At 32.3% G+C, this 20,057-nt stretch overlaps 1 protein-coding gene across 1 annotated transcript in view; it reads left to right on the top strand.

Annotated features, from left to right (window-relative positions):
• The window catches only part of LOC131843562 (5-hydroxytryptamine receptor 1A-alpha), a 41,592-nt gene extending 31,786 nt beyond the window's left edge, over nt 1–9,806 (top strand). The window contains exon 2 of the mRNA XM_059192236.1: nt 8,288–9,806. Within this exon, the coding sequence (XP_059048219.1) occupies nt 8,288–9,581 (1,294 nt within the window). The 3' untranslated portion in view covers nt 9,582–9,806. The remainder of the gene's footprint in view (nt 1–8,287) is intronic.
• The last annotated feature ends 10,251 nt before the right edge of the window (nt 9,807–20,057 follow it).

Below are 20,057 nucleotides of genomic sequence, written 5' to 3' on the forward strand. Positions count from 1 at the left end.
TTTCAATCTTTGTAACTTTGTTTTAACGAATCTCGTAACATTATCTATGCGTTTTATACTTCGGAACCTTGTCAAACTATAAGTGGCTTATCATTTAAGTTGTTAACGCTGTCAGTTTCTCTATAAGGAAATACTAGATTACAAATGCCTACATAACCCGCATACCGTCATACTGTGTTGGTGACGTCACATGGTCCATTGGTGGGTCATAATCGGCCTAATAATCCATTGACGACATAGTCTTATGTCGTCAATTCATTTCCAGCTTTTTAATTTCGGCATAACTAAATGCGAAATGCAGTCGTCATAACACGTGTTACTGACGACCTTCAAATGCTTTATTATCGTGTATTCAAAATTATTAATATGGTTCATGCTGTTGATTATATAATAGGTATCTAATATCTGCTATGACATAATAGATGATGACTGAGAATTTTCCGATGATTTATTTTTGGGTAATATGACATTGACATTTTACTACAGGGGTATATTAAAAAATAAAAAATGTGTATGAAAAAAAGAGAAAATATGTAACTGTATTTAATATCCACTGGATATTAATCTATCAACATTGAATATACTACACACAAAGTATAAGCGATCAACTTTCTGAACCACAATATAGTTTTTGTCTCTTTTGGAAGATATAAAAGCAATTTGTTCATTGTTGAGACAAAAGAATATTTAATGTAAGCAGATAACAACTAAGGGCATTAAAAAGTTAACGGGATCAAAGAATGCATAGTAAAACGGTATTTTATATTCTCATAATAAAAACTTGATTTATTTTATGTTATTTTAAAAATGGAATAGATATTCGAAGGATAATATAAATTATGACCCATGATTATATTTTTTAAAATTAGAATTCATTATTTTCCAAAAAACGAAAACGTAATTTCAGTTAAACATTGTGTTATTGAATATAAATATCGGTTTTTAAGTATAATTTTAAATTCATATCAGTGCATTCTAGATAAAATAATGTTCTAAAGGCGGATGCACCTTCAACGGGAAATTCCTCGACTCCCACTAATGTTGTCATGCAACTGCAGGCATTAATTACACACGTTTTGTTTATTCTTAATTCTATTGTTTCTATACATTTATTATGCAAAGGAATTAAATTGCAAACAGCTATGTTCCGCATAACTAACTGTAAGTTCAAACACCCTGCTTAGTTAGAATAACATGAGTATTGAATTTGACGATTTTGTTTATACAACTAAATTATTTTTACTGTTAATTAATTAATGACTGGCAGTTATCAACAACTGACCTACTTTTTGCAACCAACTGTCAAAGGATGTCCTCAATTAGATAGTATTTTTACGCATTCTTCGATAAAACTTGACGGATTTTGATGATTCTTTTTGATATCGTGAGGGTTTTCTTTGTCTCATATAACATTCCTTGTAACAGGTTAAAGAGTTGATTTTAGTGGTATTAGCTGTACTAAAATCTTAGGATAAAAATATTGTTTTAAAAGTCCCTTATTCTTATTTATGGTACAAGTAATCTTATCTTATGTTTTTGTGAATACATACATAAGTACAATAAATTATTTTTCTTATGCTCAGGTAAGAAGAACAAAGACCTCATAAAACAGATGAAATTACAATCTGCAAATCTAATAAAGGTTCTGATGGTTTTTCTAGTATAATAAAAGTCCCCAGCCCCCACAAGTTTAGTAGGTAGTACAATATATATTTACGTACACATAAACAGTCGCAAATCCATAAAGAACTAGGTAATAAGATCTAGATAGCGTATAGAACAGTTTCTATAAATAAAATGTACGTAACATGTTTTTTAAATAAGACAACATATCTTCACGACTAATTTCCTAGAGGGGGTAGTCAGAGACATTGTTATAATACACACAGTTAGCTTGGTATATTTAAATTCAACGTGACTGGAGCGAGGTTACCGCCGGAAGTAATTTTTGTTGTTTTCATCACCAGAGAGGCAATATATATCAACAAGTTTTTTTTTAATGATGGCGAGATTTGAATTCACGGTCTTACGGTTGTAAATAGAGGTAGTAAACCACTATGCCACGACGCTCTCGTTATTTATATTTAAAAATATAACGTTCTATATTTAAATATTAATAGGTAAGTATAAAAACTTTTACATGTAATTCTGAACGGAATATTACAAACCGGATTCAATTGTAATATTAATTTTAATCACGAAACTAGTTTTAAAATGTGACAGCGAACTGCATTAGGGTTTCCCCGGCCTTGAAGACAATTTACATATAAATATATGTAAATATCGATGTGTAAATATATAAAAATGTAATAAAAACTTCATTTTATCAACATTAAAGCTTAATTGGGTATGTTTTTATGAGTTTTTTTTCATGTAAACAATTATTTCAGTCGGTTATTGGATTGGAATTGATTTGCAAAATATATATGTAAAATTGGATGCATATACAATTATAGTACTAATTCAATTTATGATAAGTGCTAAAATTTTGTTAACAGGTTGATATTTATTTATAGTTTGTTCTAGTGTTTATCTATATATATACGATATTATTTGAACAATTTAATATATTTAGTAGTTTAAAAAAATTATATGTCTCTTTCCCTCAGAATTTACTATGTATCCATAACATGTTTTTTCAAAATCGAGCCAGTCAAATAGTCTTATAATTAAAAAAGGGGATGAAGAAGAAATTATCACTGGTGGCGACCCATAGTGTAACAAATGCAGTCATTACGATCTTTATACATGAAGCAACAACCTCTAATGTGTGAAAACTCACAACCCATATTCGAACTGACGACCTCGAAGATATAAATCGAACTCGTAAACCACTAGGCAATGAAAGGCCACATCGCTCTCACTCCAGTTAGAAATATAAAGTTTACATTATAAATATACAAATATCGTTATGTTGATACATTTATAATAATAATTATGAATGATATTTGCAATATATTTTATTTAAATATTTAAGTTTGGCATCATTAACTGCGATATATTAAATTTAATCTAAATTGAACGTTGGAGTGCTAGTGTTAAGGTTTAGAATGAAATGGGTTCTAATAGAATACGATGTAAATAATATAATGATAGTGTGGGAAAAGTAAAAATACACGATGTGTGTGTTTTCTTTTTATGATGTCGTGACATAACTAGTGGAACAAAACAGATTATAATCTACCTGCTAGTAATAGGGAAGGAATTCGAAAAAAGACCGCTCTAAAAAGTACAAAACTTTTAAAACTATACACGAGATAGTAAAAAGAATTTCTGAAATCCAACCTCAAAGGGATGAAAAATGATTGATTTTTTTTGTATTGATCCCTATAGGTATAATCATTTAGAACCAAAATCTAGTCCTGTTTATTCATTTAGAAACTTAAGCTTTTAGTACAAGACTAAGTTCTAAAGTGAAACTCTTTCAGGGTTTTAAATCACAACCCAGAGGTTTAAAGAGAGAATGAAAGTTTATGTCGTCTATCGGATATCTTTTTTTTTAGTTAATTGCATATATTATATGACATAACCTAAAAATGTAATTAGTAGGCACATAATGGCGCGAAAGCGTCTATATATATCATGATTGCATATTATATATATATTATTGAAATATTTATTTGCTACATTTGATGACACTGACGTATCTGTCTGGCATACTCTCATTCTTTCAAGGTTTTTAAATTAGACATATGACGACGTTTCCGGTATAAATGGCCGCCCTCGGATGTTAATATTTGCGATGTGATCATTAAACAAATAAAATTCTTATTATTATTAGCTTAGAGAACAAAATTTGTCGTCTTTGACTCTGAACTTGGTCACCACCAGAAGTGGATATTCGTGGGCATACTTTATGGTCATAATTGTCCTCGACACAGTTTTTAATAGTCACCATTGTGCTCATTTTATGTATGGTTACTGGTAATTTGCTAACATTTAACGCTAAACTTTTAAGAAAAAAATAACCTTTATTTATAATTTTTGCTTAAAGTATTTTAATTTGGAAAATGCTTTTAGACTTAGATAATAAAAATTTTGCTTGAAACCTAATAGGATTATGAAATAAACATCGTGAAATAACAATTTTTGTTAATTACATGAAGAATAATATTGGTTTTATAAATATAGAGGTTATGAAAGCAATTGAAATATTATCAATGTAATTACAAATATTGTTGTGTAATTATTTAACAAACCTAAAAAAAAAAGAAATAGCCATTGTAATTCTAATAATATTTCTTAAAATATACTACATAAGTTCATTGTTATGCTGGCAACGTTTAAAAATAAAAAAAAAACAAACACATATTCCATATTTAAATGTAAATAAATATACAAGATCCTTGTAGTTATCTGATCATCCATAAATTCATGGGAATTGCAAAAAATGATTCCGCCTGCATTAGAAAAATGCATGAAGTGCATGCATACATGCTATTTTAAACACTCTATTTGGTTTTCAAATGCCAATCACTGATGCGTGAAGGTTGCTTCGCAATGTCATATACAATATGCAAAGGCCACTGTTTATCATTATTTTTTTATCCTGGAATATTCTGGACAAAGGTTAGTAAGGCCTCTGGGAATGGTTGCATAATTAGAAAATACGCAACTGCTTTGGAGTTGTAAGAATCAATTGACATATATTTTTTTATATAAAACCTGCGTTTTATATTAAAAGTAGCTGACCCGCGCAACTTCGCCTGCATTACACTTACTTGACATTTATCATTAGGTATATTTCGCCTAATTTACGTTATATCTTTTTATATTATAGCCTATGTATTATTCTGATGTATAAGCTGTAAAGTTTCATCAAAATCCGTTTAGTAATTCTTGCGTGATAACAAACATCTATCCATCCATACTCACAAACTTTCGAGGTTATAATATTAGTAAGAAGAAAAAAGTTTTATGTTGTCTAAATATTTATTATTTACAATTGACATATTTTGAAATACAATAATACGATTACATTTAGAAATATACAATATAGAGCTCTGGTGTTTATTTTTTTAATTACGTGTAACACGTATTTTGTACATATGTAAATGCAAAGAACTGAAATTTTTAGATGCACCAATAATAGATCTACCTGACGCATTATTTGTTTTTCTTCAACGTCATTGCACTGTGTAGATATTGAGTGATAACAAATCCACATGAAGTTAGAAAAATATACTAAATAAAATTCATTTTAGACTTTGTACTCTTAGTCGGGTACATATTGATACATCAGCCGTGTATTTTGACATGCATTTGCTTGTATTTAAGCTTTCTGGTTGAAGCGAGAAATCTGTTAGTGAAATTTCAGGCCACTGACTCTCATGTTATTATGAATGGAAACAAATAAGGGGTGCTTACGGCGACACATATATTAATATCCGTGGTACAGCTGTACTTTTATGTAATTGTAATAGCAAATAAGCTGACGGACTACCTAATGTTAAGCGATAACCGTCAGCTATATACATGGACATTGCTACGGATATTACATAATCATATTTTATCCGTAATACCACTGATGTACTGCCATTCCAGAGTGTTATGATATCATGCCTCTTGTTCTGTAATTTAAATTGAAATATTTATGCAAATACATTTCAACATCATTATAGTCATAAAAATCGTTAAAGTAATTATAACGATTATTTAAACAACAAATGTGCATGGTAATAGTTGTTCATACACGGGATTTTTATTTAATGTTAGACATAAACACCTATATAAGCTTGCAATGTAAATAAACTGCCTTTTCAAAAGAAAGAAAGAAATTAAGTTCAGTTTCATGTAAGTTCTTCTCAATTGAATCTGTATACTGAACTACCGTCCGGTACGGAAAAAAGCTTAAGAAAAACCATAAGCGGCTAAAATGTCCTACATGAATAAATGATTTTTGATTCGATTTAATATCGCTCTCAATAAAATAAGGATATTAGCCTATTATAGCTAATCTCGGCAAGTAGCGTGATATATTTTTTATTTTAAGTTTTCCTTCCCTTATAAATATATTTGCTATGAATAATTTTAATCTGGGTTAAACCAGATTACTAAATTTATTGAATTCCCGATATTTCGATAGTATTACAACTACCGATATTTATAACCTCGATTGTATTATTATTCTTAATATAAACAATATCCATCTAAAAGCTATGAACAGAGTCAAAATATGTAACAGATTGTTGATACAATATTTTAATATTAATTTATGTAAAAAGCAAATTCGCACTACACATTTAATGTTGGTTTCCGCCAACTTACAATATAGAGTTCCATTCGGTAAATTGCACAGAGTATGTTATGAGAAATTATTATAAGCAAACTACAGACAAATACTACCAAAGACAATAACCATAAATACTAAAGTTATATATAAATAACATTCTTACTTCAACATTCTTACTTGTTTATTACGATAGGTTCGCTGTCTGTCTTCGATTAAGATTTTATATTTATTTCCTCTCAGCCTTCAATATACCCTTGAGGATGATATAACGAAAGTGAAGGAAAGCTTTTAGATCCGTGATTTTATAAAAATCTACTTCGATACTCTGCGAATGCTTCGTTAGTAAATCAACATTTTTTATACAACCGAGAATGGCAGACAATCTGACGGCGCTCTTGATGGAAAACAGTTAACGTCGCCTTCAGAAGTGACGTGAACAAGATCATGGATATTGTAAATATATTATTACTCACTGTATTTGTATGTTTAATGTCTTCACTTCCATAATGTAATGTTATTTTGTAATTGTATTCACACAAAACTTAAAGAATTCTATATATTTTATTAAAAAATAACGGAGTTTCATGTATCTTGTTTAAATTTAGAATTAGACTGAAATTTGCACTGTGAACATGACAGTAGAATAAAAACTAAATTAATCTAAAACATATCAAAAATGCAATTACTTGAATGAGAATTATTTTCATTTTACTTTATATTTTTAGCTATAATTAATATAAAGGTAGTTGAAAACACAAAAGTTTAATCATTTTAACATCCCAATATCGTAACGCTATTTGGTTCCTGAAAGGTTTATAAGAGGTAGATTTAGTATATAATGATGACCAATCCAAGTGTCTTGACCCTAGGGTTTATTTCATATTTTCTTCTCTTGCACAAATATACTGGTTATTTGAATGCTTTGCTTCAATAATCTCTATGAGTGGTGACAGATTCTATTCTTACTCCACCAGACTGATATTAAATTAAATACAATGCATATTAATTATTAATGTGGAATCATCTGCCCACGAGGTCACGCATGTCAAATTGTGTTGCTTTTGCGTCATTTCTCATCGGAAGTAAATTTTGTGTAAACAAACATTTACCTTATTTGAACAGGTTCCTTCATCTGATGCGTAGTATTGTAGGTCGCAGGTTTATTCCGTAGAACATAAACGTGTCCAACCCTCTAATTGCCTGGACCTGAAAGCCACGTTCGCTATACAGGTTAATTAAAGTGCAAAGAAAAGGGGGTTACACATGTTCATGCTTGTTGGAAATGTACTGGTTATATTATAAAGTTAATGTGTTCTAGTATCGTGTGGACTTAGGAAAACCTGAATCAGATCAATGCTAGTATTATGTGTATGCGTCAAGCAATTAGCGCTAGATCACGTCTATGCAATGATAATTCAATTAAGTATAATAGAAAATTACAGATGATTCTGCCGGAACCAAACTTTGTACATCCGTAATAATTCCTGTTATGATTATATTGGTAGTCTTTGTAAACATCGGCTTGGATATATTTAACAGTGTTATCTCATCTGTCTTACCTGCTTCTGCTATCAAGCAGCTTTTAAAACAAACTCTGTTCAGGTTATAGTAAAAATATTGATCGACATACAATATGTGCAGTCATGGCAGATATTCTAATTTAAAATTTAAAACTAGATCGAATCAAGCTATATCTTGGGAATATTTGATCTATTAGGTCACTATGTATATTTCCATTGTGAATGTTTTTAGGATGTGGTGCAGAAAATGTTAGTAAATATAACGCCACTTGACCAAGATTGATTTTACACATCTTACATCTGTCAAACAACGAATATTAATCATTGACTAATCGGGGTTAACCTCAAAAACAAACTCAAAATACGGCTCTAACAATAAAAGTGCATAAAAACAAGTTTATTTATAGAACCTTGCGGTACTGCGTTTGTTTGGAATGTTCAAGTACACTGACGACATGTCAATACGCCCCGCCCATAGTAAACATATTTATATGTCTCGTACACCTCGCTTATGTCGATTTTCTTTTTGTTTCAGGTTCGTTATTAACCTCCTGGCGACGAATTTGCTGACAACATCCCTGCTAGCGCCCGCACTGTTTGGCGAGCACACTGCAAGGGAGAACGCAACTTCGTGGATGGAGGCAAGCGATGCCGCAGCAGCAGCCTGTAGTTTGGCTGCTTTACTAGCTGTCATGTTAATTGCGTTGGATCAACACCACGCAGTAACAGACCCTCTTCGCTGTCATACGCGCCTGCTTCAGCGGCGCCCGGCTGCCCTCTGTGCAGCCACATGGCTGGCTGCGGCTAGCGCTGCTACTTTCCGGGCAGCCATTGCTGCTGTCCGGCACTTTTACCCGCTCGAGCCTGTAGTACAAGGAGTCGAGCTGGCCTACTACGTCGTGTACTTAATTCTTGGAGTTATTACCCCAGCGGCCATAGTTTGCGTTATGTATGCCAGAATTTACCGTGCAGCACGCTCTTCTGGCCTCCGCGCAAGAGCACATGGAGCGAGCGCATTGCAACTTCATGAGCCACCAACAAATTTACCCGACCTGATTGAAGAAGGTGATGGACTCACACTCAGAATAGATGTACCAGATGGATCTGATAATCCTAATGCTACAGATAGTGATCGGAAGTTTGGTCCGTTCTTACTTCCACCTGAGCGTCCTCTACGATGTCCATCTGTCGCCAGTCTCCGTAATTCGCGAAAAGACGGCAAGTCGAATGAGGATTTGAGAAAAGGACTACCTGCTGTCAGCTCAGCTCCATCTCTGGCTGCTCCTCTACTAGCCGTACAGGCTCGTACGCCACAAGCGTCCAATAGTACATCAAGAATAACATCAATCCGATGTCGGATTTCAAATGCGTCGTTGTTCCGATACCGAGAAGAATCTCGTGCCGCTCGTGTTGGAATATTAACTGGATTGTTAGTGATGCTGCACGTGCCACATGCAGTGAGTGCGGTTATTTCGGCTGCAGTGCCGGGACTTGCTGATAGTGCGCGCACGCCTGCTCTTGCGTTACTACTTCTGTCGGCTGCAGTCTCTCCGTTCCTATTTGCTCTGCGCTCACGACGAGTGCAGCGGGAGGCTCGTCGGCTTTTGCTTCCTGAGAAAAGTCCCTGGGAACGGGGGTCGGGCGCCGCATCAGCCGCGGCAGTCGACGGGCAGCGCGCCCGAGCCGCTCTAGAACTTTTGCGTACATTATCGCCGGGTAGCGGTGGGGGTGAAGTGCCTACGTCGGGAAACGGCCAGGAGGCGGCCACCTGCCGAGGCTCGTTCAGCTCGGGTGGTAGCACACAGCTGTCGTCAGCGTCGGACGAGTGACCGCCGCCCCCTCCCCGCGTGCTGAGCCACGCACCCCGGGTGCACTTTGCCCCGCGCCCCACCGCAATACTCATCTGTGATACTAGGTTAAGCCGCTCCGCGCTCAGCGCGACCGTTAGACTGATTTAGTATTAAGTTAATTTATTATTGTGTCCATGTACCTTTCCGCTGAGCGGATAACTTTTTATTACCTGAATATGAATGTATAAAAGCATTAAAAATCTTATCGACTTAAATTTTATTTTTATTTTATATCTACCAATGACCTACTGACCTGATTAGAAATATATATGTTGGTGTAAACCGCAACATTACAGAACCAGAACATTAATATACCAGAAGTATTGAAGGTTGAGACAAAATGGAGTAATAAGCATTTTATAAAAACGCAGATTACGAAAAGCACGTTTTGTAATTCTGCAAACACATTTACTTGATAACTCATTTAAAAAGGCAAGCAAATCATTAGGGCAAAGTAAAGTAAATACATACTAATATTATAAAGATGACAGTGTGTCTGTTTGTCTTTTGTTTTTGTTACATTTAAACCAGTAAATAACAAAACGAATCTTAAAGAAATTGGAACGTGAAGTTAGATTATATGGACTATAATATATTTATAAAAAGAGGACCGTAGCAACTAGTATAAGTAAATAGGATAATAAATTATATTGGATATAAAACTTAGACCTGTCTTCTATGTAAGTATCAATATGCAGACAGTATTACTTCGCTGGATCGCTAAATTGAAATTGCTCATTCGCTATAACATTAGAGTACTCTAATGCCTAACTTCTCGATACTTCAGTTATCTAGGACAGGACTCTATCAAACATAAACTCTACTATACTATACTTATTCTGAATTATATGTGTACAAAACAAATTATAAATAATATAAGAAATAACAGATTTATAAGATAAAATTATAGTAGTGTCACATGGTCCTGCTGTTCATGTATATAACAAATTTTATAAATTATAAATCTTCCAACAGTACAAATAACAGATTACAGAGAGATTATTAAAAATTAATAAAAATTACAGTTATGAGAGAGAACCCATAACAAATTAGTTCTTTGCAACGGCAACGCATAAGTGATATTAGTAGTGTCACATGATAACGTGATTTCCGTAGTGCTGTTCATGTATATAGGCGATAATTACCGTTTACCATCAGGTTTTCCGTAAGCTAGTTCGCCATTCTGATTAGATAAAAAAACAAATGTCTGAGATAGGCACCATCGATCAGCAACTCCATGTATTCTCATTTTATCTTCCAACAGTACAAAGCAAATCCACAAAACAATACATATTAAATTACAATTATATGAGAGAGATTATTAAAAATTTACATCAACAACCCTCACTTTTGAAGCTGTTTCTAAATAAAAATATAATATAGACTGACGTAGCCTATTATTTTTTTATAGTCCTAAAGAAACTAGGAAACATGCCAGCTACCTTGATGAAAATTTGCCAGCAGTGTTGATTATAGTGGACATTTCCCAAACTAGCCTCATTACACGTGTATCCACGGTTGTTCCTGCCAATATATGCAGGAATATTTCAGAAGATCTGCAGATGGTATGCGTTAGTAAGAGTCCTGATGATCTTATATTAAGATCTCTTTATTTTAAGTCACTGCAATATGTGTTATTACACATCTCTTAATTGGAATCTATACGACTATTGTAAAAAGACAACGGATTGTATTATGAGGGGAATAGAGTCCAGACCCACTGAACCGATTTAAAATATTAAATAAAGGCTCCTTCCACGTCTGTTTGTATGTTTGTAATACTTTTACTTACTTTTTACTAATTTTTCAGTTGACAACAAGCCAAATTAGTTTTTAATTTTTGTGGCTAAACAGCAGATAATTAAAAAATTAAGAGGACCTGTTTTGTGCAGATTTTTATTCTCTAAACTTTACGAAAAAAAACGTTTTACAATTTTTTTTTATTATTTCTTTCCTTTCTTGTCAACTTAAGTCAAAATTTCTTTTTAATATAATTATTCATGTCTTTGCGGACTTATTTTTATATATTGCGCCAAAACTAGTCACATCTTGTTTAATTTTAAATTTTATTGGACTATAAGGAAAACACGAAACAATAGCCTATAGCTACCAAAACCACTTGAACATTGTTAATAGTAGGCTAATATCCTCTTCTTATAGGGAGATTCCCTTCCCCAGTATTGTAGATTATTACAATGATACGGTAACTAACACTTTAGTACTTTCTCTAAGTGGCATTACTGACAATTCTAGTCGTTTTTAAACATTATCACAATAATATTATTGTGACATGGTACAACACTGTTTAATGTTTTTTTAATGGATAATAATGAAACAGTGTACCCGCATACACTAATAATATACGCTAGCGTAGTGCCAAGGTAGGACAAGATGAACATGAAGTCAGATCAGTTAGTCCATCGTGACAAATTCCCTAAGTAACCACGATCTTTTCCAGGGGGGCTGCGTGGAGGTCGATCTGCCATGGTAGATTAGACTAGCATAAGGGTCACTAGTTTCCATTTTTTTACAGTCCAGACTTTGCACGGGTTAAATTATTATTATTACGGGTTATATATTAAAGGGAAATTTTTTATAGAACATGAATTATGAATGAATTATGAATGAAGAATGAAGAATAATTAATGATGAATGATATGAATGAATGATGAATGAATGATGAATGATGGATGAATGATGAATGAAGAATGAATGATGAATGAATGATGAAGGAAGGTAGAATGATGAATGAGAATAAAAATGAAGAATTAATATTGATATTGATGATGATGATGATTAAAGGTTACTGGTTCCTATTTTAATATTAGTAGTAACTAGCAATCGAAAGTAATAATTTAGATCTCATCTCTTTTGTCGTAGAAGTCAACAATCAAGGCATATATCATAATAAAAGATATCTTAATGTAATTTTTGATGAATCAGATGTAGTGATCAATTAGTTTGATATACTATTATCACAGATAAGATAATAATGAACCTTAGAATCAAACTTATATATGTGACTTATTTTTATATATGGAAAGTACATGGACTATAAAAAAGTATTACTACCAAAAACTTGAACTTTAATAATTTATTTCATAATTTTCAACACTTTAGAGAACGCTGTGTTCTGACATGGTACAACACTGTTTAATGTTTTTTTAATGAATAATAATGAAACAGTGTAGCATACACTAATAATATACAGCGTTCTCTATGAACATGAAAAAAGTCCATGACAAATTCCCTAAGTAACCACGATCTTTTCTTTCTGTTTTAGATTCTCTTCATTTTTTCTCTTTGCACAATTATTTTCAATGAAAATTTTTTAGAATAAGAACTGTGTTAATAATTTTGTTATTTTACGATTGTCTTTTGTTTTTTCTCTTCATTCATTCTCTTCACAATTATTTCAATGAAACTATAAGAATAATAATTTATTGTTATTCATTATTTTCTACTATTACATACATACAATATGTACATATAAGGTCTTATGGTTATAAGTACAACTAGACCAAAAGCCAGTAAGTACACTAACCTAATTCAAATTATGGTTAAGTGGACTGATACACGAGTGCACTTAGCTATTAGCTTAAAATTCCATTTGTCGCTCTCAAATTTGTATTTAACGATGTAAACAGTTTGTCAAATTATCATACAGCTCATTAATATGTATACTTAATATCTACTCAATTTTTTCTATTTTTTTTTATAAATGATAATGGTGTCGTGCGCCAAAGGAGAATGACAAACTGATTTCATGCTCATCCTAAACATGAAATCAGTTTGTCCAATGTAACAAATTCACCGGGTATTTCCTGGTGAATTTGTTACTGTTATTAGAGTGACTGTAGAGAGATCGTCCAGAATGATATTACTAGCAATGGCCCTAACAATTAGTTACCATTACTAGGAACCCTCACAATAAGTAATATTTGTTATATATTTTTTTAATTTATCCATAAGATAGTTTGAGAATTCGTTCATTATTTTCATCAGTGAGGAAAACATTATCAATGGATTTAGTCGTCTAGTTATGCTACTTTTATTTTAGAATTATTATTTAATTTAAATAAAAATAATTTCTACGCGAACGAAGTTGTAGATAAGAAGTACCTAATAGAAAATATAACCTTAAAAGCATAAAATAAGAGAGAGGGGTTCGATAGAGAATCAAATCTTAAAAGAAACGAAGTGACGAAAGAACGAAGTGTTTTGTTTTTAATTATTAAAATATAACACTTTAAAAAATGAGGAAAACATTTCTTGTAATTCGCACCCTGTGACATTGACCCTGGCACACCTTTGCCATGATATTACTCTTGAATTATTTCAGCCCAGGGTTCGCTCTTGGCTAGAACTACAATCAAAATGCACGAGCGTGAATGAATGAAGCCATAGTATGATATGATAAATTGGCTAGTCACTGTCAATTAATACATGACTTGCTTATATGTTGGGTTCTATATTCTAGTCACGTTGACAAAAACTAGGTTTATGTGTCTGGTTATAATATGTTTTGGTACTGAAACCAGTCGTCAGTAGGTAAGTTTCCTTATTCTATATAGCTTAGTAGCAGTTTTTCGCGATTTCGTTTGCTTTTATGATAAAATATAATTATGTCTATCATTGTGATACCATTATCTCCATATCAAATTTCATTAAGATTCGGTTTAAGAGTGAAAAAACAATAATAATAAATTTCTTTCGTCATCACATATATCATCCTCATATACGAGTAACTTTTAAACTGGTCCACGCTTGGCTAAGCGTTTGAACGTATTACCCCGTAGAAAGGGAGATATATAAAATATATATAAATAGTATTAATAATAATAATTTATAATAAATAATACTTATTCTACGAGTCTACAAGAAACTTCCACCGGAAATAAATTGAATGATTAAATAATTAATATTTAATTGACAAATTAATATAAAACTCACAAATCAATAGTTATATAAAGGTTATAAGTTAATTATTTCTATCATTAATTACTGACAATAGAAAGTTTTGTATATGTATTATTTATATTTATATATATATAAGTTGTTATTTTTATTAATATTATGTATAACATACAATGTATTAATTTTATACAATTATATATATAACAATAATATCTTTACATAGTATAAAATAAATAGCTTCCGCTGTCTGTTTGCTTAGAATGATTTAACTATGCAACGGATTTTAGCAATAGATAGAGTAATTCAAGAGGAAGATTTATATGTGTAATACATGTATTCACGTGCATATCCCGGCGGCTAGATAATTAAATAAATATATAATAATTATAAAAAAAAAATTTGGTGAAAGCCAATTATTATTCCGCCTAATTTACAATTATCCTTTATTTTTGCAATACGCTACTGATACTGCCATCTGTTGATTTTTGTAAGAAACTTTAATGTGTCTGTAATGCAGGTAGTAAAACATGTTAAAATATTGTGCCAGTTTACTATGTTGCTTTGAGTACAACTGTCGAAGTACGGATGAGTTTAACTGTGTCTCCTCTGTATAATATCAGCATATTTCGTCTTTATTTCTAAAAATGCAGACGAATTCACGGCTTATAACTAGTATATGTTTCTTTTAAAAAAGGAACATGATTGTCTCTGTATCTTTTAATTTCGCTGTCATATCCACTATCCAAACTAAAATACAGCTATGCAAATACAGTCAGTTGGCGACAGAATTATGACAATTGTAATTAGGTCCAAATTAATTGTGAGCATGTATATGACTAATCTCGCTGCATGATTCGCTTCCAAATGGAACAAGGTATCCAAAAGTTATTCCTGACTTTACTTTCGTTTGTAATATCGCACAGAAAAATTAGAGGTTATATTTTTTACTAACTACAGAAATAATAAGAGTGATGATGCTCTGTTTGAGGTCATATTATATTTTGTAAATTTATCTTACTAATATTATAAACGCGTAAGTTTAATAGTATGGACGGATGAATGTTTGTTATTCTCTCAGGTAAAAACTACTGAACGGATTTTGATGAAACTTTACAGTAATATAGCTAACACATCAGTATAACATGTAGGCTAGGCATAATATTAAAAATATATGTCAATTGAGCGAAATATAATGATAAATGTTAAATAAGTGTGATACAAAATTAAGCTAAAACTATTCTATTCCTGAGAATTATAGAATATAAATCTATTATCCTAGTATTTCCTATGTATATGATATATGTATGTTTTACATAAAAGTATTTATAGTCGGTTGTCTAGTACCAATGACCCAAGATCATCTTAGCATTAGACTATATGGCGCTATGTAAATTGTCCAGGGTCATTATTATTATTACATTAGTTTATATACTATATTTATAAACACCGTAAGGCATTTTCTCCCTGTCGACCATAGGGCAAACAGAGATTAGTGAGCGGTGCATTTAAGTGAATAATAACATGTTCATATGTAAAAAAGTCGCGCCTTATTGCGTGTTTTAAACATGATGTCAATAGCAATGAATCGACTGAAATTCAAGTTATGCATGTGATTAGATTGTAGGAACGGATAGAATCGCGGTTTACTCAGATTAGGCAAACTCGAACTCAAAATCATTTATTTACATAGGACCTAACGGCCTCTTGTGTACGTCATATTTTATACAAACTATTTCAGTTGAGAAGAACTGGCAATAAACTAGATTTTTTATGCATTATTATATTAATTTTTTTAATGAATATCAATATTTAAATATAATATAGCACATAGCACTTAAATATGTCTAATATAAAATATCCCTTGTCTGAACAAGGTGCCCTAGCCCCACAAGGTCGTCTCCCAAATAATTATTTAAAGAGTAATAATAGGCTTTATTCAAGTAGTATTTATTGGAAAACAAGAATAGGATGTAACTTCATCGTTAGTATTTATTTTGTAGATATAGTCCTCTCTAACTATATATATCGTATTAAAAGACAAGAGACAAAAACACATGGAAACACTGAGTATAGTAAAAGTATAGTAGTAAAGCTAAAGTATCGTATGTAGATTAAGATTGACAAATCATTCAGTATTTTTGTTACCAGCGCTTAGGTATTTATACCTAAACGTAAAAATTACGTTTAGTTGAAAATTCTCGATCATATGTATATCCAAAGCATCCAATAATATATCGAATTGGGTAAGGGATAGTTAGTAATGTGGACTGTTGACCCTATTGCTAGCAACGTACCATGTTATATTGACTTCTACGCGGTTCTCCCTGGAAACCATCACCCATACATTCCTGGTGAATTTATAACGATGGGCTACTGACCTGCCCCATGTTCGTCTTATCATCCTCCACTGATGCCCCGTCTGCATAAACCGTTGTGTATGTGTGTATAATGGATCATGGGGTTCGATAGGATATCTAGAGTCCCTGTGATGTATATGTGTATTAAATATATATTTACAAAAAGCAGCGCCTCTATTTATTTTATAACTGATAGATTTGAAATATGGGATTACTAATATCTTTATTTTATGTGTCATCAGTTCGTAGGTATTTAAGTAAATATATATTTGGTTATTTTTATCTTGGCGTGACACTTATTTACTTCGTAAATATGATAGTAACCCGAAGGCGTAACATACAATGTTTTTTAATATATAAAATAGCTATGCTTTAACGATTTGTGTAGTATATTTGAAGTTGTTTAAAGTTTTAAAACTGACTTTAAAGTAGTGTCGTCTGTATTATTATTTTGGTCTTGGTTTCTTCTTTTTCTTCTCATTCTCTTCTCATTTCTGCTGTTCCATCAAGAACGTATCGACGTTCTTGATGGAACGGCAGTGGTCATTACGTAGTGGGGTGAAAGATTCATGTCATCTGCCGTACGATAGCTCACCATTTTTTCTACTAGTTGCCATTCTGGTACACTCGCGGAGAGGTAAAGAAAGGTACCACCTTACCCTGACTTAAAAGACCTTAAGTTCAATTCTGTTGACATCAAAACTGTGTGTGTTAATTTGTATTTCCGACTAACTGTCCAGGGAAGGAAATACTGATAACGATAACCAAATATTTACCCGTGAGACGGCGCGGTAGGCTTGCTCCCTGCTGCGTTAGATTAAAAAACAATTCCAGCGAAATATGGGCATGTCAAGTGTTGCGTTTACTATGACGTCGATAGTTCACAATGTCTCAGATTATCCCCATCAGGTAACAGTCGTGATGGTATGTATTAGTAGATAAGTATCGTTTAGAAAAAGTCGCATTTCTTTTATGGGAATGGGTACAAAAACGTACATTAAATTACCGAAGGATATACTGAAATTGCCTTTAAATAAATTTAAAACATTTGTTAAATCATATTTAATTAGCAAAGCCTTATTCACCAAACCCATTACACACTAAACGATTACTTAAATGACAAACGTGTAAATAATGGTTGTTCATGCACGGGATTTTCATTCAATGTTGGACATAGACACATTTATAAGTGTAAAATGTAACGAAACTGGTTAAAAAAAAATCAGTTGAGTTTCTTGCTAGTTCTTCTCAATTGAATCTGTATACTGAACTGGACGGTAGGGAAAAATATTAAATGCTAAATACTTTACGTTCATACACGGCTAAAATGATCTACATGATTGATTTTTGATTTGATTTGAATTGATACAAATGACGTTAAAAGACAACATTTTTTAAACTTAAATACACTAGAATATACCAGACATAATAACGTCTTCGAGTTTTTTGTTAAAACAAAACATATACAAATCAGTGAGGTCAAGAATGATTGAAGAACAAGTTAGTACAAGGTTATCTAGTGAAGTTAATTAATCTATTAATTTGTAACGGAAACGAGCAAAAAGTGTGCAGAAAATCGGATTGGGAGTTAAATTAATTAAACTTTTAATTGGGAAAGATTCAAATCGACTAGTGTTTACTTTTTTCATGCGAACAATTGTCACTTCTCAATTGCAAATGTACTGTACATTGAAAGAAAGAGACGGAGAAAGTGGCTACTAATTACTCAAAAATAATTATACTACTAACTTCTTCCTCTTCTTCGTTTCAATAGCAACTCAATGATCATACCCCAGAATATTGCGATGGCTTTTGCGCATTCGGTGGCATTTTTTAGGATGGTGGGGCAATGGTCATGGTAATAGGTGAGCCATAGTTTGGAATTCTAACAAAAACCCAGACGGAATAATCAATATGTGACTAATATAAAAAATAATCCTTTTCATCCCAAATGCTACGAGTACATGAGTCAAATTACATAATAATTGGTTAAACAGTTTCGGTGTCGAAACGTGATAACCAAAATAACCCTCTCACTTATATATATTATTTCTATATAATTGTGTATGCAAAATACATAGACGTATAGTATAATTTAGAACCCCTTTCTCTTTGAAGTCACTGCGAAAATTAATAATCAGACTGCCCCAAAATAATGATCTGTGCAGACGCGTAGTTAGGGTGCTTACTGCAAACATAAACCGGTTACTGTTTTCAAAACAAAATACATTGTTTGATGTCCACGTGGAAAATTTTGTATTGTCGGTCCCGAGGAGCTGTTACTGTTGCCTACCAGTAATATACATAGAGTAAGTTTGGCCACTAGCTCTATTCTATTTGTGCTGTTATATTTTTAAAAATCTATTAATCTTATTTTTAAATGAAGAATGCTGTTGAATGAATTTTATGCTGTGTTTGTCTAAAGCAGATATCAAGCCAGTAATATAATTCTTCTACTTGAAGGCCTCGGTTGTCTAGCGATTTACCACACCGCCTTGTCGTGGCTTCGATTCCTCAAACGATGCAAACTTTATATTCATTAGTATTGTTAGTATTGGTCTGGGCGTTTTTTATTTATAAGATATTTTAGAAAACAAGTTTTTATATTTCTAAATATATATGTGTCTGACTAGTACTCATAACACGAGGTCTGCTTAGCTTGGGACTAGATAGCATTGTGTGAAACATTCTGAGATATTATTATTTCATGTCAATGGCGACCTAAATGTATTAACACCAGAGTTTAGTTATGTCATGGCCCACTAGGTCGCTTTGATCATTTCTTACTTTGTGCAGGACGATGGGAATGAAGAGAGAAGAGATAATAAATCCTAAGTTTAAGCGGTTTTTTAATAGATTACAATAGAATGGTCTTCTGCCTGCGCTAAGGATTTACGCTGTACGAGTAGAGGATGATAAAATAAACACGAGCTCTGATCAGTTAGCTCTTTGTGGCCAATTTATTAGGAATTTATTACGATGGTTTTCCAGGGAGAACCGCGTGGAAGTCAACCAGACATAGTACATTGCCAGCAATGTGATCATTAGTCCGCATGACTAACAATCTAATTAGAAGGGGTTCATATGAAAATAGCTTCCGCAAGGAGACTAAATTTATCCGTGAAAATCTAATACATGAACTGATAGAGTTACTTTCGCGTTTATACTATTGACTACAATA

Source organism: Achroia grisella, unplaced genomic scaffold, assembly GCF_030625045.1.
Source record: "Achroia grisella isolate CSIRO2021 unplaced genomic scaffold, CSIRO_AGI_Agris_v1 utg319, whole genome shotgun sequence".
In the NCBI taxonomy this organism is placed as follows: domain Eukaryota; kingdom Metazoa; phylum Arthropoda; class Insecta; order Lepidoptera; family Pyralidae; genus Achroia; species Achroia grisella.